The sequence below is a fragment of the Pollachius pollachius genome (genome assembly GCF_949987615.1).
Source record: "Pollachius pollachius genome assembly, chromosome: 1".
Taxonomy (NCBI): domain Eukaryota; kingdom Metazoa; phylum Chordata; class Actinopteri; order Gadiformes; family Gadidae; genus Pollachius; species Pollachius pollachius.
In genome coordinates this window covers 40,790,021-40,816,197 of record NC_136934.1, presented here as the reverse complement: position 1 = coordinate 40,816,197, position 26,177 = coordinate 40,790,021, and the positions used below count along the sequence as shown (strand labels likewise).

The 26,177-nt window shown below is 43.5% G+C and overlaps 1 protein-coding gene across 4 annotated transcripts in view; it reads right to left on the bottom strand.

Moving 5' to 3' along the window:
• The window catches only part of LOC307075670 (plectin-like), a 106,338-nt gene extending 82,312 nt beyond the window's left edge, over positions 1 to 24,026 (bottom strand). For 2 of the 4 annotated variants that reach the window (XM_079736340.1, XM_079736341.1), the window contains exons 1-2: positions 23,896 to 24,026; positions 22,290 to 22,505 (exon numbers count right to left, since the gene is read on the bottom strand). In XM_079736340.1, coding sequence (XP_079592466.1) covers positions 22,290 to 22,497 — 208 coding nt within the window. In that variant the 5' untranslated portion in view covers positions 22,498 to 22,505; positions 23,896 to 24,026. Of the gene's footprint in view, positions 1 to 13,962; positions 14,117 to 22,289; positions 22,506 to 23,895 lie in introns of those variants that run through there. The other 2 variants (XM_079736344.1, XM_079736335.1) reach the window with 1 other exon arrangement.
• Positions 24,027 to 26,177: the final 2,151 nt, after the last annotated feature.

The window sequence follows — 26,177 nt, the reverse complement described above, 5'->3', positions numbered from 1 at the left end:
CTACATACTGCTAACACATACCTATTCATAATTAGTACTCATACATATCCTTATCCATAGTTACTGCTCATTCATACTGTTGATACGTACTGTTCAAACACAGAAATGTGCAACAACACAAGTGAACAAAGCCTTGGCCCCTGATTTGATTGACAGACCCCAGTAACCCTCTGGGTAGGTCATTTGTCGTATTGACAGGTGTTACTAGATAACTGCGAGACAGCAATCAGAGACACCATATCAGGCCTGCGGTCCAGGAATTGTGTTAATTGAGTCCATATGGCTACCTCAATGGTATCATTAATAGCATCATTAATCAAGGTGTGGCTGCTTGACAACAGAGGAGGTGACTGAATGAGAGAATGACAGGTTTCACAAACATGGAGGTGCTCCGAGAAGTCCTTTATTAGAACTCACAGCTCCGTCACAGAATGGCTTAATGGATAAAGGCTTTTATCTATTTGGATTGGAAGTATGTCGTTGGTATATAGGACTGGGTGATATCCGTGTTTTAAAACCCTATCCCCAAAACACTGCAGTTTCCGGTTTGAATGTTATCAAAAGGTAACGTATGATTAAGCAAGAGCGCATCCTACAATGTCTGTTTCCAGTGTGCCATAAGCTGCTGCACTCTCCTCTGCCACAGGGTGGAAGCAATAATCTGAAAATCCCTTGTTCCATACATAATAAACCTAGTAAGAAACCCATTCTAAGTCTACACAGCATGATTGAGTAGTAGACAAGTGCTGTATTATGACTTGCATAAGCTTGCTGTTCATAACATTTTAGTCGTTCACACACAGGGGCTGTGTCCCTTTTTTTTTGTAGATGGCTAAATGGCATTTATAGTGCTAACTGCCTTTTTTTTGCCACTATAGCTATAACTCATGCCACTAGAGGCTGCTAATGGGAGCATATAGTGTATACTTATATAGTGCAGGTTTAAGGCCAATGCAAGTGAGAAGGTATCCCTCATGAATCAAATATTCTCCTCTTCTAATAATGTGTGTTTCCCTTCCATCCCTCCCCCCGAGTCCCTAGAGGTTTTTATATTACCATAAACAACATACATTACCATTTTATTTCACAGGTTTATAGTGAAAAGTGACTAGAGGAAGGTCCCTGGCATGAATGAGTGTTATAATGGCTGCCCAGCCTCTAAGCTGGTCTCCAGTTTTTGCTGCCAATAAAAACTTTCAGCAGGATACCGTCGTTCCACACAATGTTTATTAGCAGACCCTGCCAGTAAAAAATACTTGAGTTATTTATTATGGTCTGCTTTAGAAAATCCCACACTTTGTTCTGTTTTAGGTTTATTTTTATTATTATTTTTTTTATTTTTTAATTACAGCCAGCTCACTGGCATTCATTTCCTGTCTCTTCGTGACAATTACACAAAGCCAGCAATCAGTGTTTTCATATCCAAATACAAAACAGTGATGTACTAAGAACAGTAGCACGTTGCTGGGCCACTATATGAGCACACAATCACCTAGGACCATTGCCCAGTCTCCCTCCTGTAACATCCAGTAATAGTCCTGGTCCTGCCCTCTCGGTCCAGCTCAGACCAGTAGCCTCATAGCGGGATGCTAGACAAAACATTCCATCGGCCTTGTGTCATCCCAGCTGCACACAAATCCCCAGCCCACCGCCTGCTGCATCAGCAGGGCTACCGGCCCCGGTGGAGGTGAACGCACACACGCATGGTTAAAAGTTTAATCCGACTGGCTGTGTGAGCCCATATACACCAAGGACATGAGATTAGCCATATTTGGTCGATGGATGTTAGGAACAACAAGAGAGGATTGTTCAGAGCAAAGCCACCCACAGAAAGGCCCTGGCTTATGGCCCAGATCGTAAGACAAACTAACTACTAACTCTGTAGTTCTGTGTGGAGAGATTCATCTCTGTGTGCGATCAGCCGAGCCAAACACAGACAATGCAGACAGATATGAAATGCTGTCTGCTTCATCCTACTTTACTGTATACTGTGGGAGGACGATGAAGTTTATGACAGCCGATAATAATTCTGATACAGTTTAAAGAAAAAAGCATGATAATAAAACAAACCATCAGAGCGATTAATTTGTTTTATCCAAGATCAACGTAGAAACATCTTCTACATCATATGTTATAGCTTAACTGCATTCCTGCTTAAAGGCATGTATGATTATTTTTCATAGTTGTATAAATGTTTACAGGGAACGCATAAATGAATCCCCTGGCAGTTCCTGGTAAGACCCGCCCACACTGCCAAGAACCACACTGTGATTGGCTGGCGATATGCTTCTTAGTAAACAAAACCATCTCAAAGGTAACACGTAATAATCCACAACTTAATATTTAAAGTTTAACATCTGTATCCCAATACCTAAACTTAACCCCATTCTAACCTCATACAAAAACTTAACCATCTCTAACCTAATACCCAAACAAAATCCCATTTCATCATAATAAATTTGACCAATCATTAAATGAATAACTTCACTTAGCCATTGCTGTTCTATATTATTACATTAATATTAAAGTTAACCATCTCTACCGTAATACCTGAACTTAACCACCACTAGTCCATCTTTAACCTCCCATCACCAGACAATCAGTGCATTTCTGTGGAGCATGGGAGGCTCTTATCAGGAAAAACGATATAGGATCCATAGCCACAAGCACAGGGCTGTTCTTGCGTCCTCCCCGGATAGCTATACAACCTGCAGCTGTTCAACTCTCCACAAGGGGCTTGGAGTCCAAGCCTAGCCCTCCCAGCCAGAAGGAATTCCTAGAAGGGAGGTGGAGGGGAACAGAGCATTCTAGCATCTCCACCCAGACCTCCCACGACAATATTTATGCTGTGCATGGACGAATGTGTGGCTAATGGCACTACCCTATTCCCTCCCCAGACAAAATTCTCCCACTCCCCTTTAGAAATGCAAAAGCATTACTGTCTAAGTAAACACAACGGGAGATGAGAGATGAGAGATGGTTTCCCTTTGACACACATGCTATTTGTAGTAAGGTGTTAACTGGTTCAGATTCTCACCCACAAGCTTTGACTATGTCAGAGTTGGAGCTGTAAGTTAGCATCACTGGGCTATGCCACCTTGTGTCATACAGTCTCTCCCCTGAGCTAGCTGCAACAGCCTGAACTGTGTAATCTAAGATGTAGACAGTAAACAATAAGTATCCGACATCAATTCCAGACTCCATCCATAACTTGTAAACAAAATAAGACAATCAGTTATAAAACTGAAAATGCAGCATGTGTTATATATGAAAGTTCAAAGTACACAGAATTACAGCCACTACGAGCCAGTCCCACAATGAGCTTTCCACAAACGTGCCGTTTTTTAGAGGCGGGTCAAGGTGGAGGGTGGGGGTGTGGCCCTGGGCAGCTTGCTGCCACGGTACCGTGCGCTCGTGTTTACAGTGGATGTATCGCAATGGCGAGGCGCACACAGCTTTTGGCCGTGTTCTGTAAATATTCTAGAACTCTCCGGGTGCTCCAGCGGGATTCCTGGAGCTCTATATCTTAATAATATATTATACATGGATATCTATATCATATAATATATATTATCACGACCAAAAGCTGTGTGCACTTCCATACGATATTATGAATCTCAAACGACTGCGTGGTGGTAGCGGTAGTGCCTCATAAGCGGGCAGCAGGCAGCGGGCTCCGGGGCTACGGCGGGAGAAAACTGCGGGCAACAATCCCTTTCTCCTCCATGTCGCGGTTCATGTACTTCAGGGAGTCAAAGCCAAAGTTCCTTTGCCCAATTCCTTATCAACCATGGCAGAGATAACCCCCACTATGAGTCTCGTTGTGGAAATACCAGAGACGTCAGAGAACCCGACGTGTTGTGCGCCATAACACGCTCGGCTACCTAGGCGCCAATCAGGGCTACAGTTTAACTGTCCCTAAAGAACTTGCGTATCTTACATAAGTTCCGCATTACATTAATTAATTCGCACACCAGTTTTATTCAATTGTATACCGTTTACTGTCCGTGTAATTCCACGCACCGAACCATGACGTCCGTACAGATTCAGTTCAATACGAATACATGTATTGTTACACCCCTACTGGGCTAGGGCTTGAACATGATGAACCTCTGAGAAATGGTCCATTTCATATTTATATATATATTTATATATTCATATTTATTTCGCACATACATTTGTTTTGCATTCCACCCTTGTGTTATAACACCATTGTATAAAAACATATACCAATACATAGATATACTGATGTTTGTGAGGTTTTTATTTCTAAGCCTAGTGTGTTCTTATGAGCGAACTTGTCCACTAGGGGCTGTGCTTTCTCCTTATGGCCACAACACAAGAGTGGAGCAAATATAAAGTCAGACAAACAGAACATGACAAGTAGACAGACAGACAGACAGATAGGCGTGAGAGCGTGAGGAATTTAGAATAGGTAATGCATTATTGAACATTTGCAGTCATCAGTAATTCATGTGTGTGCGCATGTGCGTGTGTGCGTGTTTGTGTGCGTGCATGCATGTGTAAGTATGATAATGCGTATTTTCTTTAGTTTTCTCTTTCTTTATTTAACGAAAAATTGATTAAAATCTATTTGTTGAAGGAGACCTGGACAAGATAGCACACCAGGTCTAGAAAATGGTTACAAAATGATGGCATAGAGCAGGTCAAAACAGACAAGGACCCATTAAGGGCACCATTAAGATAGAAAAGGAACAACATATTCATACTACAACTTACAGCTCATGATTGCCAATAACAACACTCTTCAGATGCAATGTTTTATCTGAGCTTTAAAGTCTCCCAGGGAGACAGAATCATTGAGCTGTAGTGTGTTCTGGACGTTATCCCATGACTGTGCACAATAGAGGAGAAAGCTACTCCTACTACTAAGTTCTAGCCAATCCGAGTTCACAGGATTGGCTTAGAACTTGGTAGTGTGTGCAGTCATGTGTCTGTAGTTGCATTTCAACTTGCTAGCAACACCTGATAGATGGCACCGCAACACAGACAAACACCCCTAGCTCTCCTTCGCTCCAAATTTCCGTTCATCAACCATGTTGTCACGGTGCCCGTGTATCTTTTTCCATGATGGTCTGGTGTGTGTGTGTGTGTGTGTGTGTGTGTGTGTGTGTGTGTGTGTGTGTGTGTGTGTGTGTGTGTGTGTGTGTGTGTGTGTGTGTGTGTGTGTGTGTGTGTGTGTGTGTGTGTGTGTACGTGTGTCAGGGGGCTGGCTACAGGCGCCGGCCTGGCTACTGTGCGCCACGCTCTGGTCCCCCACGGGACGGCCGATGGGACCAGGTCCAGATGTCTGGACTTTTTTAAATTGATTCTTTCATAGAATGTCTCGGCTTTTCCAGAGCTAATGATGTCTCTGTTTCTTCGTGCCTGGCTCTGCTCTACAGCGACCTCATACGACTCCACTGATCATGACAGATAAGCTCGCTGGCCAATAGGGGAGGACGCTGTTATCCTGTGCCCAATAGTATGGCAATAGTAGTACTGTTGCTGCCGGAAGAACTTAACTAACTTTTAGAAAATGGTTTCATGTTAAACATAAATGTTACATTCAGTTCTTAGACTAACTTTGAAAGTCGATCTGGATAAAAAAGTTTGCTAAATTACTAGATGGAAATGTAGAATTAAATCATGTAATAGTTGCGGTCTCTGAAAGTTGGTGTCTCTGGTAAATGCTTGCAGAGATCACTGTAGGCAGAACAACATTTATTGCAATTTGGTTTTCTCCTCATGAATACCATCCCTTAAGTAAGTATACATCATATTTAAAGTACAACAATATTAAACAACTGAATAAAGCATTAACACACTTTACAAATCTGTTGTGCACTGTACAGTACCATACACAGAAAACAAAGGTTGTCAAACACAGGTTTAGGAGGGTCATAACATGGCACAAGAACAACCAACATCTTAATTTTCACAGAAAGACCAAAAAATATTTGTAGAAGAGTTAAGCCCAATTTGAACCCAACGTCATTTTTTATTTGTGATGACTGCTCGAATTCTCAAAGAACAGCCATTAACCTGTTATGGACTGAAACGAATGTAGTTCAGAGATAACCTTTGCCTTAAATTTTACAATCTGGTTCAACAGAGAGCAGAGGACCACCTTTCTCTGACATTAAACACAAGTCCAACGATGGCAAAGTGCAGATACAACAGGAAGGCCAAAATTAGCCAGCTGTGATTTTTGACTTGCAGATAACAGAACAAACAGGGCTCATTATTTCCAGTGCTCCTTTCTGACCAACAGGAAAGGGGCCGTCTATCCAACCCGGCAGTGGTCCAACGTGCCAGAGGGAGTGCAGTAAACAAGCAAACCAGTGGTTTCTGTGTTAACACATCATCTTCAGACTAGGATTTTTGTCGTTGAAACGAACCAGGCCATTTATGTAACGTCGTCTTGTGTAAGGACTACTGGAGGAGCCGGGCTCTGTCAGCCCCACCATGTAAGGCCATGGCTTTATTACTAAACAGACCTGTTGCAACCACTGCTGGCCCACTGAGAGGTCTCATTTGTTTCAGCACTGATAGCACGCATCACTTCGCCTGCTTCTGCATGCCTTACTGAAGCAGACCAAGCGCAATGTTAACAGAGGAGAATTTAGCGAGTAATCCTCTGCTGCAAGAATAGGAGGCTGACATGAAGTGAACCAAAGCTTTGAGTCCAAGGTGATGGAGATATGACTATGAGCAAGAAAACTGTGTGTGTCGTGTGTGTGTGTATGTATGTGCCCTTGCGCATGTGTTTGTGCGTGTTCATGTTTGTGTGTGTGTGTGTGCACATGTCTGTGCACGTGTGTGTGTGTGTGTGTGTGTGTGTGTGTGTGTGTGTGTGTGTGTGTGTGTGTGTGTGTGTGTGGGTGCGTGGGTGTGTGAGTGTCCATCGTGTTCATGTGTCTGTGTGCGTGATCATGTCTTTCTGCGTGTGTCGGCATGTGGGGCAGATTCCTGCCGTTGTCAGCTGTGTGCGGTGACCTGTCGTGACATTCCGGGCCCGCGTGGCAACTCATAGTGGCTCAGGTTGCCTTGGACGCCCCCTGACTGCAGCCCGCTTTAGCTCTCTTTCCTGGGCAGTGACTCGACTGACAAAAGGAGTGGACACAGTTTGGTTGTATACACCACTACACATATCATGCGTTGACATTGAGCACACACACACTCCAGGGTTTTTGACGGTGGCACAGAATGTTACAGCTTCCCTGTCCCCTGGTTTAAATCCCTGTGTGCATGAAACGGAAACACTTCCAATGTTTGCTCTTGTCCACAGAGGAATGGGAAGACTCTTGAAAGGTTAGGAGTTGAATGGACCAGTGGTATCTAACAAGCCTTCAACAGACGGATTGTCATCCAGGGCGAACAAGAACATATCCCAATGAATGTGTTGAACAGTAGCAGACTGCCTCCGATGATGACCTCCTTTAAAAGGTTGCCTTAACGCACATAAGATGACGAGCGATTTTGTACAATGTTTGAGGAGTTGCCCATGCTATAAATATCTCTTTCCCAACTCGCGTCATGACCTAATACTTTGCTTTCACTAATACATGAACCATGTATTCCATCACCCTGATGGCTCCCTCCTTCCTTCGCACTCTTTCCCTCCCTCTCATCCAGATATGGTGTACACATTCACATTGAGCTATGTCACTAGGGAGGCATGCTGGGAAATGAGGAGGTGGGAATGTTTCCGAACCCCAACCTGATTCCAAGATTAAGAGATGATGACTTCACTGTCATTTTAATAAGACCTTTCCATCTACAGTGTTTTTGGACCTGTTTTGTTTGTGGGTGTGTGTGTGTGTGTTGGGGGGTGGGGGGTTGTCTGAGTCTGTGTGTGTGTGTGTGTGTCTGTGTCTGTGTGACTGGACATTGCAAGTCACTGTAACCCTTATGGTTTCTGTCAAGTGTGTGAGTGAGAGTGTGTGCATGTGCAGCTCTTCTATTATTTTAAGCTCCTACTGAAAAAGAGCAGAGAGAGAGAGAGACGATGCAGATGGATGATCGGTTGAGGAGACGGAGGGCCAGTGTGTCCAACAGAACCTAAGCGCAGGAGAACCTCATTGTTTCCCACAAAACTGGGCCTGCCACTGCATTTTCCATAGAAGCGGCTTTTTCAGCAAGCCACATGTTTCAGACCTTGTAAAAACTGTAAACACCTGAAATAGCGCTGCGCTCCTGGTTTGCGTTAAAAGCCAGACCTCAACGGCAACCACACATTCATCCCACGTTTTAAGGTGTCAGGGAGGGTTGGTTGCATGGAAATGTAGTTTATAACATAAGGGCAGGGGTCATGAGACACAATGAGCTGGATGACGTGGAAGCATGGACAGAGGAGGGAATCAACCCTGACATACACAGGTTGATTGGGGTGACATGGTGTGTGTGACACGCTTTAAGATAGATGTGAAGTCATATGGTGCTGTTGACAGGTCTGTAGAGCACTATTCAGCGGAAGCACTTAGCGACATCACACACTGAGAAACATCAGTTCATTGTGTGTCTCAGCCAAGAGAGGGGGAGAACACACACATACACACACAATCACAATTGAAACCATGGGATGCAGGAATAACAGAACGGCACCGTGAGTGTTGAACAGTTCCGTTTTTGGCAGAAAGTCTGGGCGGATTTAGAGAAGCTTTCCCTTCACTCCCTAGAAGGTCTCAGGAGGGATCCCAGCAATGCCTCCTTTATCAACCCCTGGCCTACAGTGACCCTTGACCCTCGCTGTGTGTCAGTGCTGATCTATCCCAGGCGGCCGTAATGTTTTTCTCACTGGATGCTGACGTGAAGAAGAAATATGTCAGAAAAAAGTAGGGGCAAAAATGGGCTATCTTTTTTAAGGATTCGAAACAAACCTACTGGACAGCAGCCTGTCAGGATGGAACTGTGAATAACAACAATTATTTGCATTGATTCGCATACAAAAAAACTGACACAAAAACAAACACACACTTGTGTAACACAGGAACAGCTCCTGAATCTGTTGACCAAAACTTCCAAAAACACATTTATTTATTAATATTTTTCTTAGTTGACTGTACTGTTTTATTCCTTTTGATGTATTCTAAAGGAAGAAATAGTCCCATTACCCAGATTACCCGTCATGGTTACTGACATCAGCAACATACCGACACCTCAGACTCATCATGATAAGAGTGCAATTAAATTAAATCAACCATCAAGACACCGCCCATACACAGTGTCAGCCGGCATAGCTGACCTCTGTGTATGACTTACTGTAACTCATGAACACGGATGAACGAAGAGAACAATCATACAAATGCACTGGTTTTCAATGCCTTTTGCCACATACAGATTGCTACATGGATTCAAGTAAGGATATTAGGTTATTGAGACTAAGAAACATGGGTGCACGAGATGAGGAGCAATACACAGCTTATAAGAAAACATTGACTTCTTGAAACTTTAAAATTACCAAAGAGAAATTGTCAGTGTGCATACGGACCAAAAGTGAACTAAAACACATACATTTGGCATGGGGACCGACTGCATTGAAGTACATACTGGGTAGCACGCCCAGTATGTAAGTGTTTAAATAAGAAGGGAAAACAATGCATTGGGGAGGATGTTCAACTGACAAGACTTACGCCAGTGAGAATAGTCCCCCCTGGTGGACAGGTAAGAGAACACAATGAATGTGAGGTTTGACTAGGAAATTGTATTGGAATTGGTTGTTTTATATGTACAGGGGCTGTATGTATTTGTTCAGTGTCACAAATGGCTTAGTTAGTGTTATTGTTTGTAAACTTGAAGTTTTTGATGACACTTTTACACATTTTTCATTTGTTGTGCATGTGCGCAACAAATTCCCCTTTGGGGTAAATACAATTCTGATGTATTCTCTTCTTACACAAGGAACACATGAGGATGGATTAACAGAAGTTGAATACGGAAGGAACGACACCCTTGTTGTTAAGTATAAGCCATTACAAGAGCTCCAGAACATTGCCCAAGTTACACAGACGCCTTCCAGACATAGCAACTGTTTATGCGTCCACGCCTTAAGGGTGCCAAACAGTCACTTCTGGTCCGGACTTAACCCAGCCACTCAGGGGGGAACTTGTCGACCCAACATACTGGTTAGGATGACCTCTTCTCATTGATGGTAAAATGCCTTTTAGAACCACTGGTGCCACAGCTAGCCATGGAGGACAGACAAGGGGAGGGTGAAGGAGAGAGATATCTAGTGATTGCGCCTCTCGCGCATCTCAACACAGATCCCGCTGTTGATGAGTATCATTGCTTCCTGTCAGCATAGAGAAATGTATGGGCCACTCTCCCATGGCTGAGACCACACGGCCAACCTACAAGCACGTTTAGTGGAGAAACCCGACCTGCAGCCCCCCCCCCCCCCCATGTATACTCATCAGCTTTAAAGAGCCCGCAGCTCAACACACTTTAACTTGCACACGCACACCTCAATGGCCCAAGTCACTTTGTCGCAAAGGGTTTTAAAATAATGGACTCATTCATAAATCTGGGCTCACTCCTTCACAATACTGCATGCTGAATTTAGAAGCATGCAGAGTCAGATAGGACTTCAATAGAAGTCTTCAGAACATTAAACTTTTGAAAAATAAATATTGTCAATGAGAATGCAATAGCATATTGCAATGCTATCGTAATGACATAGTATACAATGAATGCATACAAGCAAAGCCTTTTTCTATAAATAACATAACAACTATCGATCATATTTCAATGTTTTACAATCAGAATTAACGTAAGCCTCTGCAGGCGATTACGTTTGGCCATAAATACCTGTATTAATTTGCTAACTGAAAAAGGCCTGGGCTATATTTAGGGGATATTTTAAGCCCCGCGGGACTATTGGAGGGGGCCTCCCAGAGCCGACACAGCGACCAGACTTCGGGAAAGCTCCCCTCTTCGCTCCACTCTCTGGGGCTGGCCCGGTCACACGCAGATCACCTGCTGTCACACACCGCCTAGGAGGACACCAGGCATCCAGGCCCTTCCCCATCCAGCCGACCAGGGCTAGGGCCATGACTGGACAAAATGAGACAGCATGGGTAATAGAAGAACCACTGTACAAGATTATATAAACAGGCCTTGAGTGTTATAACAATGTCAAAGTGATATACCATTGACATTACAAAATTAAAGTCAGAAAACTTTCAAACTGGGTCAGAAACGGGATTTTGCCATAGTGCGCCAGAGTGTTGCACTGTTTGCAGGTGGAGACAATAACAGACTATTTCCATCTCAAGAATAACATTGCAGGACGATGTGTGGTTCATTTTTACGAGGACATAATGTTACAGAACGGGTGCAGTGGTGAACGCCCCCCGCCGTCTTTAAAGTCACATACACTACCAGTGACCTTTAGCACAGCTCTATTGTAGTCTTCGCCTTTTATCCTCCCGTCTGCTATCAAAATCTGTCAGCAAAAAAACGAAACAATAGACTGACCAGTCTCTGCCCCCACCCAGGAGAATCATTTGTATATCAACAGCTGGATCTAAATTAAATAGTTCAACTATTCCTTTAAAGTCAGTCAAACATTATGTAGACACTTTTTCTTTTATTAAATTAGTTTGACTATAGTAGTGACCGCACTAAGTATACACACTGAGATAACGTTCTAAAGTCCAGTCAATGTTTTGCAGTGAATGCCTTATCAACTCAGAGTCTGGACTACATATGAAATAAGTGCTACCTATTGTGTGGATTGTCCCACAGCCAATGCAAAGCAGTGTGGCTGACGGCCGCATAGTTTAGCTTGCTATCACTGCGGAGACAGTTATCAAACAAGCAACCAACGTTGTTATTTAAATACCTTTCTCGCTGTGCAACAGTGAGACAATTATCCTGCTAGGCTCCTTTAGAATGCCTACTGAACAAACATTTAGCACTCGAGCCTCAGCATTTTGAGTGAAACAAGCAGACAGCAGCAAGGAAACACTGGAGGGCACTCAGACAAACTGCGAAAGGAGATCCCAGGAATCAAAATACAATCTCAGGAGAATTATGAATACACCCCAGAAAAGTAACAGACAGTGAACTTGACAGACTGAGAAGATGAGAAGAAAAGACATGAAGAGGAAGAATACAGCCACAGAGGATGATAAAGACTAAGGGCAATATCAAAGGATGGGAAATAAGTTGAAGGTACTTGGAATTTGTTCTGCTTCTACTTATAGCTAGAAAATATGTGTGCGTGCTTGGTGTGTGTGTGTCCATGTGTACTTGGGAGAGAGGGAGATGGAAAGAGAGAGGGGGAATGAGAGGTAACAGATCAAATCAGGAGACTCCTGTTCGCTGCTTCTGTTGTTGGTGTGCCTTAAAAAGGAGAGCCGGCCCTCTGCGCTGCACGAGGCCTTCACAGTAGAAACGCTGAGGAACGCAGGGAACATAAACACCTGCCACTGTGGCTCCTCCTGGCTCCCATTAACCCTCATATGCTCGCACGCACGCACGTGCACACACACACACACACACACACACACACACACACACACACACACACACACACACACACACACACACACACACACACACACACACACACACACAACACAGAGTATAGATGCCTGGCACAAGCACCCAGACAAACATGCACAGAGCTACACAACCATATGGATAGTAAACAACGGTATGCTATGCTAATGACCAAAGATACAAATACCCGCACCCTAAAAAAGATGCAAGCCGACCTATAACATCAGACAGACAGACTACTATGTCAGCACACAACAGCTTCAATTGAAAACATGAAAAGGTGATTATAGGAATAATTTCAATGAATTGTTGGGTAAAAGATAAGCAGGATGGGGGAAATGAACACTATTTAAACTGGAGAAATGGACTGAGATTATGATGGGGGAGGGAATAAGGGAAAATAAATGGGGAGGAGAAAAGTACTATTTAAACTTAGAATTATGGGATGGACGCTCAGATGGTGTTCTATGTGGGGCAGCAGAGGGATGAAAGCAGAGAAGGACCACGGGGGACGTGAGACAGCCCAGAATCAGAACACTGTGCAGTGGATCCGACCAGGACTTTGGAGTGGATTAGCTCCTAGCTTTCAGTAATGACTCTGCAATTTGATGGAGTTGAGGCAACATAAGGCCGGTTCAAGTGTGGTGAAGAGTGAATTCGAGGAAGAGGAGGGCCCTGCTGTGTTAATGGGTTTCACTTTTGTTCCAGCAGCACCTGCTATCGTCTCCTGCCCTGGCAGGGGGCAAAGGGGTGCTGGTGCTGGGTGTGGGGGTTCAAAGACATTACAATGAAGTGGAGCATAGGCAGGATGACACCTCTAAGCCCCCCACCTCTCGGTTTCACAGGGGTCGGAGTTCAGGACTGTGCAGGCTGCCATTGGTCACACATGAGCTATATGGACTCCCACAAACTCAGCACACGAATAGAGAGCCAGAGGAAGCCAGAGAGAGACAGAATGAGAGAGACAGAAAGAGAAAGAGAAAGAGAGAGAGAGAGAGAGAGAGAGAGAGAGAGAGAGAGAGAGAGAGAGAGAGAGAGAGAGAGAGAGAGAGAGAGAGAGAGAGAGAGAGAGAGAGACAGTGAGAGACAGAGAGAGTGACAGAGAGTGAACACGTGTGCCAATCAATAAAGCACTCAGCACTGGAGTGATGCATAAGCCCGGCTGACAGTCAGGACAGTTAAATGGAGAAATGCATACACATGCACATGCAGCACAAGTCGTGAATCAACCGCACAGAGACGAGCTGCATGCACGCGACCGCAGACACATGTACCACACTGCACCTGTGTAGAGTCAATGCCACCCAGGATTGCCGGACATATACAGTGTAGGCCACCTCATGTATTTCCCGGAGACACCTTCACATCCTTTCACATCATCTATTCCCAAGTGTCATGGCCGCCTGCCATTTTCCAGCAAAGTGCCGGCACCGGTGCGAAGCTGAGCTCTCTCACCTTTATACTTCTCCCTGACGTTCTCGTACGCCTGGATGAAGTCCTGCTCCTCTGCGTTGGGGGGCAGAAACGTGGGTTCATACATAGCCATGCTGGCGGCGGGCTCCTCTTCTGCTGTATTCTCCTCCTGTCCCTCTCCTCCTCCTCTTCTCTTCTCCTCCTTATGTCTCTTCTCCTCGCCTTCTCCCTGCGCTGCGTGTGTGTGAGTGTGTGTGTGGGTCTGCCAGCCAGAGCGGCAGTGTGTTTGAGTTTCGGTGGGAGAGATAGCCGCTGCGTCCACTGTTCCCACAGTCAGCTGTGTGTGTGAGCTCTCCGCGGCTCCTAACTTCATACCACAGAGCAGCAGTGCTCCCCCCTCCGTAGCACCACCACCACCCCGACATCCCAAAACACACACACTCACACAGACACACACACACTCACACACGGCACGCCCCCCGGCCCTCCCCTTACACACACACACACACACACACACACACACACACACACACACACACACACACACACACACAGACACACTCCTCTTGCCTGGCTCAGAACTACTAATAAAAATGTCAGGCCCCGCCTCTTAAAGACACGCACACTCTCACACACGCACGCACATACACACACACACACACACACATCTACACACATGCAAATACACACTCAAATGACTCGAAACATTAGTAGACATTACACTATATTGTTTTTTCCCTGATATCAATATCATAATAATAGAATTGCAAGGACCCAAGGGAAATCACTTACTGATCACTACTCAAGATTATTGGCTTCTCTGAATCACAAATTGATTACATTGATGGGAATCGGAAGGGATCCCCACATTACAACGATTGTTGAGTGCCAATACGATATGTATGGTGAGTCTGTTCTGTTAATGCCAATTTTCTATGCTTTTTTCTTTTTCTGAAATCAATGTTTTGTATTAACGTATGGTCTAACATATGGGTTTATTTTATAGGAAATACGCAATAGCCACCTCTGTAGGATTTTACCAGTAATATGTTTCCACTAAGATGACAGACATTTCTGGTTTGACAAAATAGCACTTTTTGAGCCAACCTTACAAATATATCGGATACCGAATACCCAATACTGGTACACACATTAATCTATTTTTTCCTCCACCCCAATATGATTGTAAGATATTTCCACATATCACATGCACTATGTGGCATCACCCTGTTGGTACTGCAGAGACTATTCATAGTCCCTGAGATGAGTTAACCAAGAAGTAAAATAATTGACACACAAGACACAAGTTCTGTGCAAACGTTGCCCTTGACTTCCTCTGGGAACATCAGCTGTTGAGCAGATTCAATGAATATTCAGCAGATAATGCTGACTGGGCCAACATGATGAACGACCCGAGAATAAATGTGAGGAATAATCAGTCAAGAGAATGGCAGCACAGTGTCGTGTGTCAGGATCATAATAATGAAATACCTCATGACGTAGCAGATTTAAAAGGAGCATCGTGTTCGTGTGTCATTCTCTCGTCCTGTGCCTACAGAAGCGTGTGTTGCCAACGGCGTCACGTTGTCTTAATCCTGTGAACGCGAGCGACGGATCAGAATGAACAGAGGACCCAAATTGGGCAGGATGTCTATTCATCCATTATAATCTTCTTTTTACAGATCATGAGAAGGAAATAGCGAGGAGTTGTGTGTCCCAGGCACGGTTTCTGTTTATCACGCCATGCTTGTGCTCAAACAAAATATGTCATTGTCAGATCCTGTTGTCAAGGGCTGTCTGGGAGTCAGCAGTCAGCTGACCAAAACACTGGACAACATAACATGCAACCAGAGCTAGCCAATAAGACGGCTCTCTGTCCCTGTAGAGAAACGTTGGCAGAGAGATAGCTCTATCTTTCCTTTCATACACTTTGTGATTGCTTTTCAATATAGATTAGATATAGATATAGATAGATATAGATAGATTATTGCTTTAAAATGGTAGTGCTGAAAAAATAACGTTTTACAATAGTTAAGGCTCTATGGAAAGGCCAGACTAACTGAAACCCCTGTGTGTAAAAACGCATCGCTAAAAGTTGCAAGGTGAGGTCATAACAGAGATTTTGTCAAGCTCACATCAAACCCATTGTCAAACAAAATAAATAAATAATAATTAATAATTAATAATAATTGATAGGATTTATATAGCGCTTTTTTGGAGGTCACTCAAAGACGCTTTACATCAAATAAGTCTCTCTTGTCGTTTTTTTCTTTGTCGCCATATTTTCTCTCATTCTTTTTTGTTCTCTCCATCTATTTCTCAATTCTTCCCTCATTCCCCTCTTCTTCGTAAATACTGAGTCTACAATACATACAGCGTTCTTCATTTAGCACTTTGGCCATGCCGAGCCATGCCGAGCCGTACCGTGCTGATTTGCGTTCCCACTACCAGTTTAAACAGTGGCGATGTGGTCTTATCGAGCTGAGAGATAGTGCACACTTATTCATCCACTCATTTGAGATGATGCTGTGGTGTGTGGGGGGGCGTGGCTTAGTTTCGGCTGCAAACAGGGGAGGGGGGCGTCTTGACGGGCGAATCAGACGCAGCTGTACGAGATGACCATGATGAGGAAGGAACACATAAACACTGCCGTGACGTTATGCTCTTTCTCTTACAGTGAGGCCGGGTCATGCTTCGCAGTCTGAGAAACACGATCGAGAGGCATTTTGAGTGCACGATCAAAACGTGCTGTTGTACAAGCCTGATACGCGGAGGTTAGGCAATCGGTGTCCACTCCACCACTTATTAAAAGGCTTTAACGTGAGCTCTGTGTCCTTCCTTCGTCCACCCTCCTAAGTAGCGAGAGGAGTTCCAAAAGGTGTGATATAAGTTATCATGACACATTACATATGTGCACGGCTTTAACAGGTATGTTATTAACTTGGTATTATTATTGTTAATGTCAGTATGTGAGAATGAACTGTAATTCATGTGAGGTAGGCTATAGAAGAACAACTACAAAATGTATGTTTAATTGACATAAAATATTGCTAGGCACACTTAAAATTATATGAAAAAATGCTAAATGTGTTCCTTGATAATTAATAAAGTGCTAAATACTACAACTTCTCATATAATTTACTTTTTTCCCAAAGCAAACGTTGCAAATTATTCTTGGATTTGAGTAAATACAGGCACAAAATATAACTGCTAAGAGTAAGGAAACTGATCGAGCCAACAGTGGAGTAAAGTAATCCAAACATGGAGGGTCTCTGTCTGGACAATGTGTTTCATTGTATGAAACCCCATAAAAACTGCTGAACCTGCCACCCTTCCCCATTTTCCATGATGGCTGTTCTTGGAGGCTGGTGCAATAGAGGAACTACGTCATGCAGGAGCAGGGAAATCCCTCCAGTCAGTCTAGTTTTTTTGGCCAAGGGCAACGTGACACCAGCCAGGACACTTCCCGTTATAAGAGGAAACACGATAAGTCCTAAGCACCGGGCTTAGGACGTGTGTGTGTGTGTGTGTGTGTGTGTGTGTGTGTGTGTGTGTGTGTGTGTGTGTGTGTGTGTGTGTGTGTGTGTGTGTGTGTGTGTGTGTGTGTGTGTGTGTGTGTGGAACACCAAGGGGCATGCCGAACCGGGGGTTTCCCAACACCTTAGCTGAGGTCAATCTACAACCAGCCCGAGTACAGAACCGAGTACAGTACAGTAGATAAGTGGTTTTAAAACGTAGCATATGGTCCTAAAGAATAGTACCATTGTGCTTCCTTAAACTGTAAATGCAGGCCTTTTGGAAGAGGCTTATTAGTCAGTGTAAAAGGACTGGAGTCGTTCGTCTTCTGCACCTTAATCCCCCTGGAGATGTTAAACGCCAACAATTTGACACCCCGAATGCGCTAAACATCCTATACCCCAATGAGGATTTCACAAACACATTATCAAAGACTCATATAGCCTCCTTTAAAAACCAATCCGCAAACAACTATTTGTTTGAGCTTGACCATTCAGAAATCGAGAGGGTGTTTACAAGTGTCCACAGTTCGTTCTTGAAGAATGTGATGCACTTCCAAAATAGACTGTTGCCGACCAAGAAAGTATGGCTTCTGTTACTTTGTCTGCAACTGTTGATTTGGAACTATTCAAAAAAACCTTTAAAACGTCTTTAAATTAATGAATGCTGACAGTGGGACATGGAGTAGACATAAGGGTCGGAGTGTTGGGGTAGATTATCAATACAGATAGCCCTTGGATTTTTGAATGCCAATCTGTGCGTGTGCATGGCCAGCATACCTCTTTCCTTAAAGTATGCAATGTATATGCCTTTGTATGTGTATGAAATATGAAGAATGCATATGCACTGCATCTGATACTGCAGAATGCAGGAGCGACAGGGGGAAAGACTTTATCCTCTGAGCACGCATGTCAGGATGACAAACATGGTTGTGAATTTGTATATATCCGCCACATCTTGGATATCAGGTGGGTGACAGGAGAATGTGCAAGTCTATAAACACAGCCGACACATTTTCCTACATCCCATGACACTACTTTATAAATATATGCTCTTGATGAAGAGGAAAAACCTCTCAAAAGCCTTCCTTTCTTCTTTCAATCATTGTGTGATTGATTTGAACCGCAGAATGTATGTTATTGTTGTATGTATGGTATATATGTTATCAAAGCTGATTTAAATTTACCAGGTATAATTTGAAGAAAATTGTCTTGTGCCTTGAGGGTCATTGAGGATATGCACTCGTTTCCAGAAACAGTCTGAAAGTCTGAAAGTAATGTGCTCCTAGTCATTTCTGAACAAGTAAGATTGAATAACAGGGATTCAAATAGTTAAATTCAAAGTACAATGCAGTTTTTGTTAATTTAGCCATAATAGTAATTAATCATCCGGGCTGTTGATAATCTGGGCTCATAAGGTATAGGATACTGAAAATATTGTAAATGGGTACTAATACATAGTATCTGCAAATATCTATAAATGGACAATGAATGATAAATATATGCCAGCATGGAATATTGTTCACACTGTTAATACTGACTGGAAGCTTCTAGTACCGCTGTTCACCAGTCAATGGAACCTTCTAGTTGACAACCTTCCGGCCACCTGTTGTGTCCTCAGGGGAAGGGTTTATGTGCATCTGCTGCAAAGTGATTCAGCATTTAGAAGGCCTTATTAAAGCCTTTCCCTCACCTTTCATCAAACTCTATTTTTATCGTCCTCCACTCTGCCCTATTACAGGCCAAGGCCGTGAATCTTGCATGCTGACCGAGGCTGGGCTTTTGTTCACTGCTTAGCAGTCGAGGTGCAATAGCAGTCTAAAGAGGTGCTGTGGTGTATAGCGCAATAAGGTTGCAATGGCTTGGAAACAAGGCCCACTGCTCACTGTGAAAATATGGGCAAACGCTGTGATAGGAAGGACAAACAAAGCCAGTGGAAATAGACCAGGCTCCCTCCTCTGGTGATTATTAACCACACGTTTAACCATCTCCAGCGGGGTAAAGTAACAGTGTGATGCTCCAAGAATTCTGCCCGATGCTCTGTGTAGCTCCCGGTGCTTCAGTCACAGATTTGCAAGCATACTATGCGGTACAGGAAGTCATGGCCTGAAGCGGTTTCTAAAAGGAAAGCCAGAGAAAGGTCATTCCTCCTCATAATAGTAGGAAAGTAAAATAAAAGTGTTCCATGAGACTCGCTCATTCAATGAGCTTGAACTGTGTTCTATTTGAAAATAAGGCAGCACATTGTAGGCTGAGGAGAACAAGGAGCACACTATGACTGCTCTGCAATTTCAGAACAAATAGGAAATTACACATATTTTCCAGGAATTGGAACAGCTTTTCTTAAAAAACAAAGTCTTATTATTTAGGGTAAGTCATGCTTGAAGGGGCTGCCACCTGGTGGTTGCGGAGAGATAATGCATTTATTGTTTACATTATGTGTTATTTTGCATTATATAAGAAGTAAGGTCATAGTTTTTTCAGCACCTACTATTAAGTGATTCAGTGACATAGGGTTCATGTTATCTAATTAGAACATTTTACTGAGCCTTTAACTTGATCACTATACGTTGTGTTTAAGACAAGCAGTTAGCCAATAGCAGTAACATTACAGGTTGAATTTTAGACAAGCAGTTAGCCGATAGCAGTAACATTACAGGATGAGTTTCAGACAAGCAGCTAGCCAATAGCAGTAGCATCCAAGGTTGAGTTTCAGACAAGCAGCCAATAGCAGTAGCATCCCAGTTTGAGTTTCAGACCAGCAGCTAGCCAGTAGCAGCCCTTTGGGAGGGCCAGGCATTCTATGAATACTGCTCTCGATCAAATGATAACCTCTCACTTTTTTCTCTCGCCCCTCACCTTTCTATCTGGCTCTCGTTGACCCACACACCAGAGGTATATTCAGTAAAACAATTTCCTGGATTAGCATTTCTGGGCACTGGGGTTCTGCTCCAATTAGCAATGTAAGGAAGTTCAGTTACACAGGTTACTTATCAGGTTGTTGTTGTTGCCCCCGCAGCGTGACGGAATTAGCATCAGAATGAGCAAACTTCCGCCATCAACACATTATGCTGTTTCTGTTTTTTTTCTTTGCAGGACACTGCTTCATAAACTTATATCAAGATGGCCTAGGTATTTGTCTTTTGTTATTGGTGTATCAAAGGAATACGCAATAGTCGACATGGCAATATCAAAATAATATTTTAGTTATTAGGAGGTGGTGCAGTTCTGTAATATTCTGTGTCATTTCCATCTATTTATGTGTATCTGTGTAGATGCTGATATTCACATTAGAAAATTGAACAATATAATTGTAAAATGTTAAAAGCTCACAGGAATATGCTGTGGTGTATGCTGGCACAATGCAGACATAACTGCTATTTCTTGGCCTGAAACCGCAGAGCAACACTCAGCAGCTAACTCCTCAAAGGGTACATGGCTGCTGTCCCCTTATGGTAGACATGGGAGAGTCATTTTTCCACCAGGTCCAATTGATCAGCATTTTGAAAAGACTCTTGCTCTCAGATGGCTGTAGATGTAATTCACATTAGTCTATCGCTAATACACATTGCCCACATGCTCACAGAGATAAAAGCAGACAGCCTTTAACACTATAATATGTTCAAATCCGGCATTTAAACCCTGCTTGAGTCATTCTGTTAGCAACCGAGCCTGAGCTATTTACAATGTTGTCGTTAAGCAGAGGCTTTAATCCAATGCAACTTGTTAGTTAACTGTCAGTCAGGAGAGGGAATGGGATGTACATCTGCTCAACAAAGCTGACAGGTAGAACCAGCAGACTGAAGTATTGCAGAGGATAAATCTATTAATCTCTCCAGGAAGAGACGGGAGTAGTTTGTGGACAAGAGCACCGGAGGATGTTTTGACTTATTGTAGGTGGTGGGGTCGAGTTGACTTCCTTCCAGCCGGACAGGAACACAGCCCGGCCCAGCCCAGTGCATCAAAGTACTATTGTGTTGCTCTGGGATAGACAAGCATGCATACAACAATAAAACTCAGCCCAGTGGTTAGGTAGAATGATTCAGCACTAACAGCGTTAAGCCCATTCCACTGGCCAACTCATTTATGAATACAAACTACTGGTTTCCCTGTTCCTTTTGTAATCATATAACCTTTCTTCATGGAAGTTTTATCCTAAGATCACAGAAGTACTTTCAGTCTTCGGTCACTGTTGTCTGCATTAAACTGCAAACTTCCAAGAACAGGTCTCTCAGTGCTAGCTCTATTGTTGAACTGTGTACACACAGAAAGAGGAGGGACGCAGCTAATCTCCCTTGCAATATCGAAATCCGTACATAAAGGTTGTGTCACAACGCCACTGGGAGTTTATTTTAAACTATTATTATTATACTATTTATTTCATTTGTGTTGCAAACTATTCTGTACATTTCGTTGAATCTATAATCGCGTGCCCTCGCCACCCTTGGCCATGTCCCTCTTGGACTTAAAAAACCCTTGTTGCTACAAAGCAGCCTGTTTACGTAATTATCTCCACACAATGATGTGGTTTAGCTATAGCGTAAATAAATGATGGGTACTCGTTTCAATTCCCACAACTAAGCACAACAATATCCTCATCCCATTATTCCATTCAACCATCCTCCTTATATTACCCCAGTATTCGCGCTGTACTTCGCAGGAAACAACACCTTGGTGGCCTACACAGCAACGTATTAATATTCCTCTAGAGGAAAAGCCATGCCAGCAATCCATCTCCTTCGCCCACATACTCCCTCGGTTTCCGTGGTTACCCCGAGAAATAAGACCAGGGTGAGTCACACATCGTCGCACCACAACGGCCGGCGTCCAGCGCCGTGCGAGCGGCACACTGACCTGCGATGCGTATGACGGCCCTCTCCGCGGGGTCCAGAACCTCCCCCGAGCCCGACTTGGAGCGCTTCACCCTCTGGAGTTTGGAGAGATTCCAGGGTAGGGTGTCCCCAGCACACGGAGGAGCGGCGCTCGTCGTTGCGTGGTCGGCGTCTTCATCGTCTGCTGTCCGCAGCCTCTCCCGTCTGGGCATCTGCCGACGGCCCTCCATCACCTAGTCTTGGAGAAAAGACCATTAAAAGGTGTATAATGTATTTATATGCTGCATGAGGTGGGTTGATGCACGCAAGGCTGCATGTACATACAACAGTGTCCAAATGTATGCATGGACACAAGGGTTTGTTAAAACATGAAGTGGCTGTTAAAGAAGTCTTTCTGGAAATGCAAGGGGTTAAAATATACACTGGACACCCTGTCAATGTCCAGTATTACATTGTTATTATATCATTCATGCCTCTGGATAAGGCTGAAACTTGGTTCATAGCTGTTACTACTGACCACAGCTACCTAACTAACGGCTTGCCTTGTCTTTTGGTCACATGTCGCAACGCCAGCTAACTGATATAGTTATGTAAACGGTTATTGTAACATAGATACGTTTTTAGTATGGGTTCAGCATTCCAGGTTTTCCTCTGTGAGCTGCCGTGGCGTTATACCAGTTTATAATAACAGAAATTCAAATTAATAAAGATAAAAGGTTATTTCAATACCACCGTTAGGTTTTACTAGAATGCAAAGAAACCAGATATAAGCCAAATGCAGAAAGGCCAATATAACCAGATACTGGTAATGTGCCCAGATAAGGCCTCTGTAACAACACAGAGCTAACATGAACATGCAAAACCCTGGTCCCTGCAACTTGTATAATTTCCCTGAAAGTGTATGAATGTTAAAAGACTGAGGGAATATAACATCATGTCACATAGTATTCAGTCATTAGATGTCTCAGGTGTTTGATATTGTATTCGTTCCTGATTATTTGTTGTGATCATTTTGTTTGCATTATATACAATACACTTGGTTGGGTTGAATGGATGCATATGGAAATGCCACGCTAGAGCACAATTGAAGATTGAAAGGTTTGCAAAAAAAATTTAAGTTGACGGGTGGATTTGTACCTTTTAACTTTTAACCAACACTTAGATCACTTGTCACAGACCTCAACAACGTCGTGATATCACAAACGTAGACTTCAGGATATGAAGTAAGCAGCTTTACTATGTCTCCACAACATGTCGCTCGTAAATGTCAGTGAAGCAAGTGTTTGACCTTTTACCTTTAGGAGTTTGGATCCCTGCCTAGCAAACCTTTAGGGCATGACGTTTGTGACTTCATTAAGTAGCGTCATGTGTGGATTTACAAAAAGTAAACATTGAAGTTAGCCTATACGTATGTAGGGCTTTTCCCAATACCCTAGTCACAATTATTTAACTTGGCGTTGCTGTTGCAAAAACAGTCACTTTTTTTTTACCGCATGTGACGTTATTATATAAGACAGCTCGACGGGAGAACTTTGGTAAGATAAATGTTACTGCTTGTCCCGTTTACCTCTAATAAATGTCCTCGGCATAGCTCCATTCTAGAATAGAACCAGCATGTGAAGCCTTACCTTAGAATGCCTTCAATCAGCTCAATTAACCACGGCGGGCTCTTGCTGTCGAACAGAGATGATTGCTGCAGGTTCCCGCGCGTGACTCTTTTTCAGCTTCAATTCTGCCGCTTATCGACGACAAAACGTACGCTGCCCGTGTGTGACAGCCAGGCTCCTGTGTCCGGTGTTGTGTTATGTTTAAATAGCCCCTCCTTTGCAGGAGAAAGTCTAACGATTGTCTGACTTGTCCGACGGAATCCGCAGTCATCTGTTTGAATGGTACATTTCTGCTGTGCTGTACGTCCTCCTCGCCTCCTTCACCTGATCGAATCATCAGCAATGTTCAATTCTGAACACGTAAGCTGCAAACAGTAAATTAACTGCCTATTCATATTTGATGAGGCGTTTATCTGTGCGTTAGAAATGCCAACGACGTTGACCTACCACCTTTAAGTAATTAACGCTGCATTTACCAGCAATGGTCTGCTCTAACCGCGTTCCCAGGCGTTCTCACCACGGAGCACTGAACGGGGTGCTCCAAATGAGCGTTATTGGTGAGAGAGAGGGCGGGACTTTCAGTTTAGTGGGTTTAGATGCGAGATCGGAGGGAGAGCGAGGGACTCCCAATAGAGGGATAGCTGCTTCAGTGTATTAGATATTGCTCTCTCAGGTTGTTTCTTGAAACCTCACTATTTATTCTAAATGTCGTTATTGTTCTAATTCTTGTCATTTTCTATTCTCGCACCGGGGACGTAAGAGACCGGAAATGTCGTTGCGGCAGACCAGGATAACGTTAGAATGTAGGACCCTCTCATAGCCTCGGTCTGAGTCTGGTGCTGCGGTAAAACAAGGAATATCACTTTTCGATTAATTTCCCTGGTGGTCCTGAAGAGAGCTCTGATGGTGCAGCAAGAAAGCATCGGGGTCCGCTCACTGTGCACTAAATTGCATGTAATGTTATGCCTTTAGAATGAACTGACAGAGTTTTCACACTAGTGAAATATTGATGGATGAATAACTGAACGGATTTGTGGATAACACTCAATTTATACAAGATATTAAAATGTATAAATAAACATTAACATATTTAATCAGTTCAGCATTATACAGAAGTCTAGCACTTATTTTTTTGTCACTGTGCCTGGCTTGCCATTGCTAAACTGGGTGATCAGGCCCGTTACTGCTTAAGATATCGCTCCTGAAATCCAAAAGCTCTTTATCAGCTTAATAGCACTCCACCCTAGAAACACAGTGAAACACCCACAACAAATTAATCATGGTGTAGACCCGGAATATAGGTTTATAGATCTATCAAGGTCAAACCAATGACATATGCACCGCTGTACAGTAAGATTAGACCATGGAAGGAAATTAAATGATTGCCTCAGACAAGTGAGCTCACATATTTAACCTTAACCCAAGAAGGTTTAGCTTGTTATTTTACCTCTAAATAAGGTGGTCTGGCTAGCCTTATAGATCTATAGCAGTCGACCTAAAGGCTGTCTTCGTCCCTTCAAGGAGGACAACCCTCCCCCCCCCTCCATCCCTGAAATAATCCTATTTACAGCTGCACTGTCACCATGGCCCACTGACCCTTGCTGTTCAAGGACAACTCCATTTCCTTGTCTCTGTCCGTGACAAATGTGGCATAATAAACAGATTTATAGAGAAAAGAATATGTGGATGTATTGAGTCATAGATTGCAATATGTTATTCTTGAGAAACTTTCCACTTCCCAGGGAAGTACATGAGGACACCACACCTATAGGTACAGCACAACTAAACATATAAATGAGGTACAGTGTAGCACATTATACATCTTCAAACAAAGTGATTTCATGTACTAGAAATTATTAGGACTGGAGGTCAGCAGATCCAATCAGAAACAGAGGGGAGAAAACTGTGAGGGGAGGGGGAGAAAGACCCCCACAAACGAGCATGGACTGACAATGACCTGGCCTGTACCGACGACATACTTGCTTTGTTATTGCGTTTATTCATGATTGCTTCAGTGAGGAAAAATGAATAGCTTGCCACATAATAAGAAGGTTATTTCTCCATATTTGGTGGAATATTGTATTAACTGAATACACTAACAATATTCTAATTCGAGCAAACAGTTCCCTCAGCTTTACTAAAGGTGAGAAATGGCGCCTTTTTTCCTCACAGCTTTTGGGAACACCGCTACCATTCAAATGTTTTTGCTCTGCCCTAATCTCTGCCAGACTGAGTCTTTGTTTGTTCCATACACTCACACAGAGGCCAGGCTTTGGGAACATAGCGGGAACAAAGGAACTCTT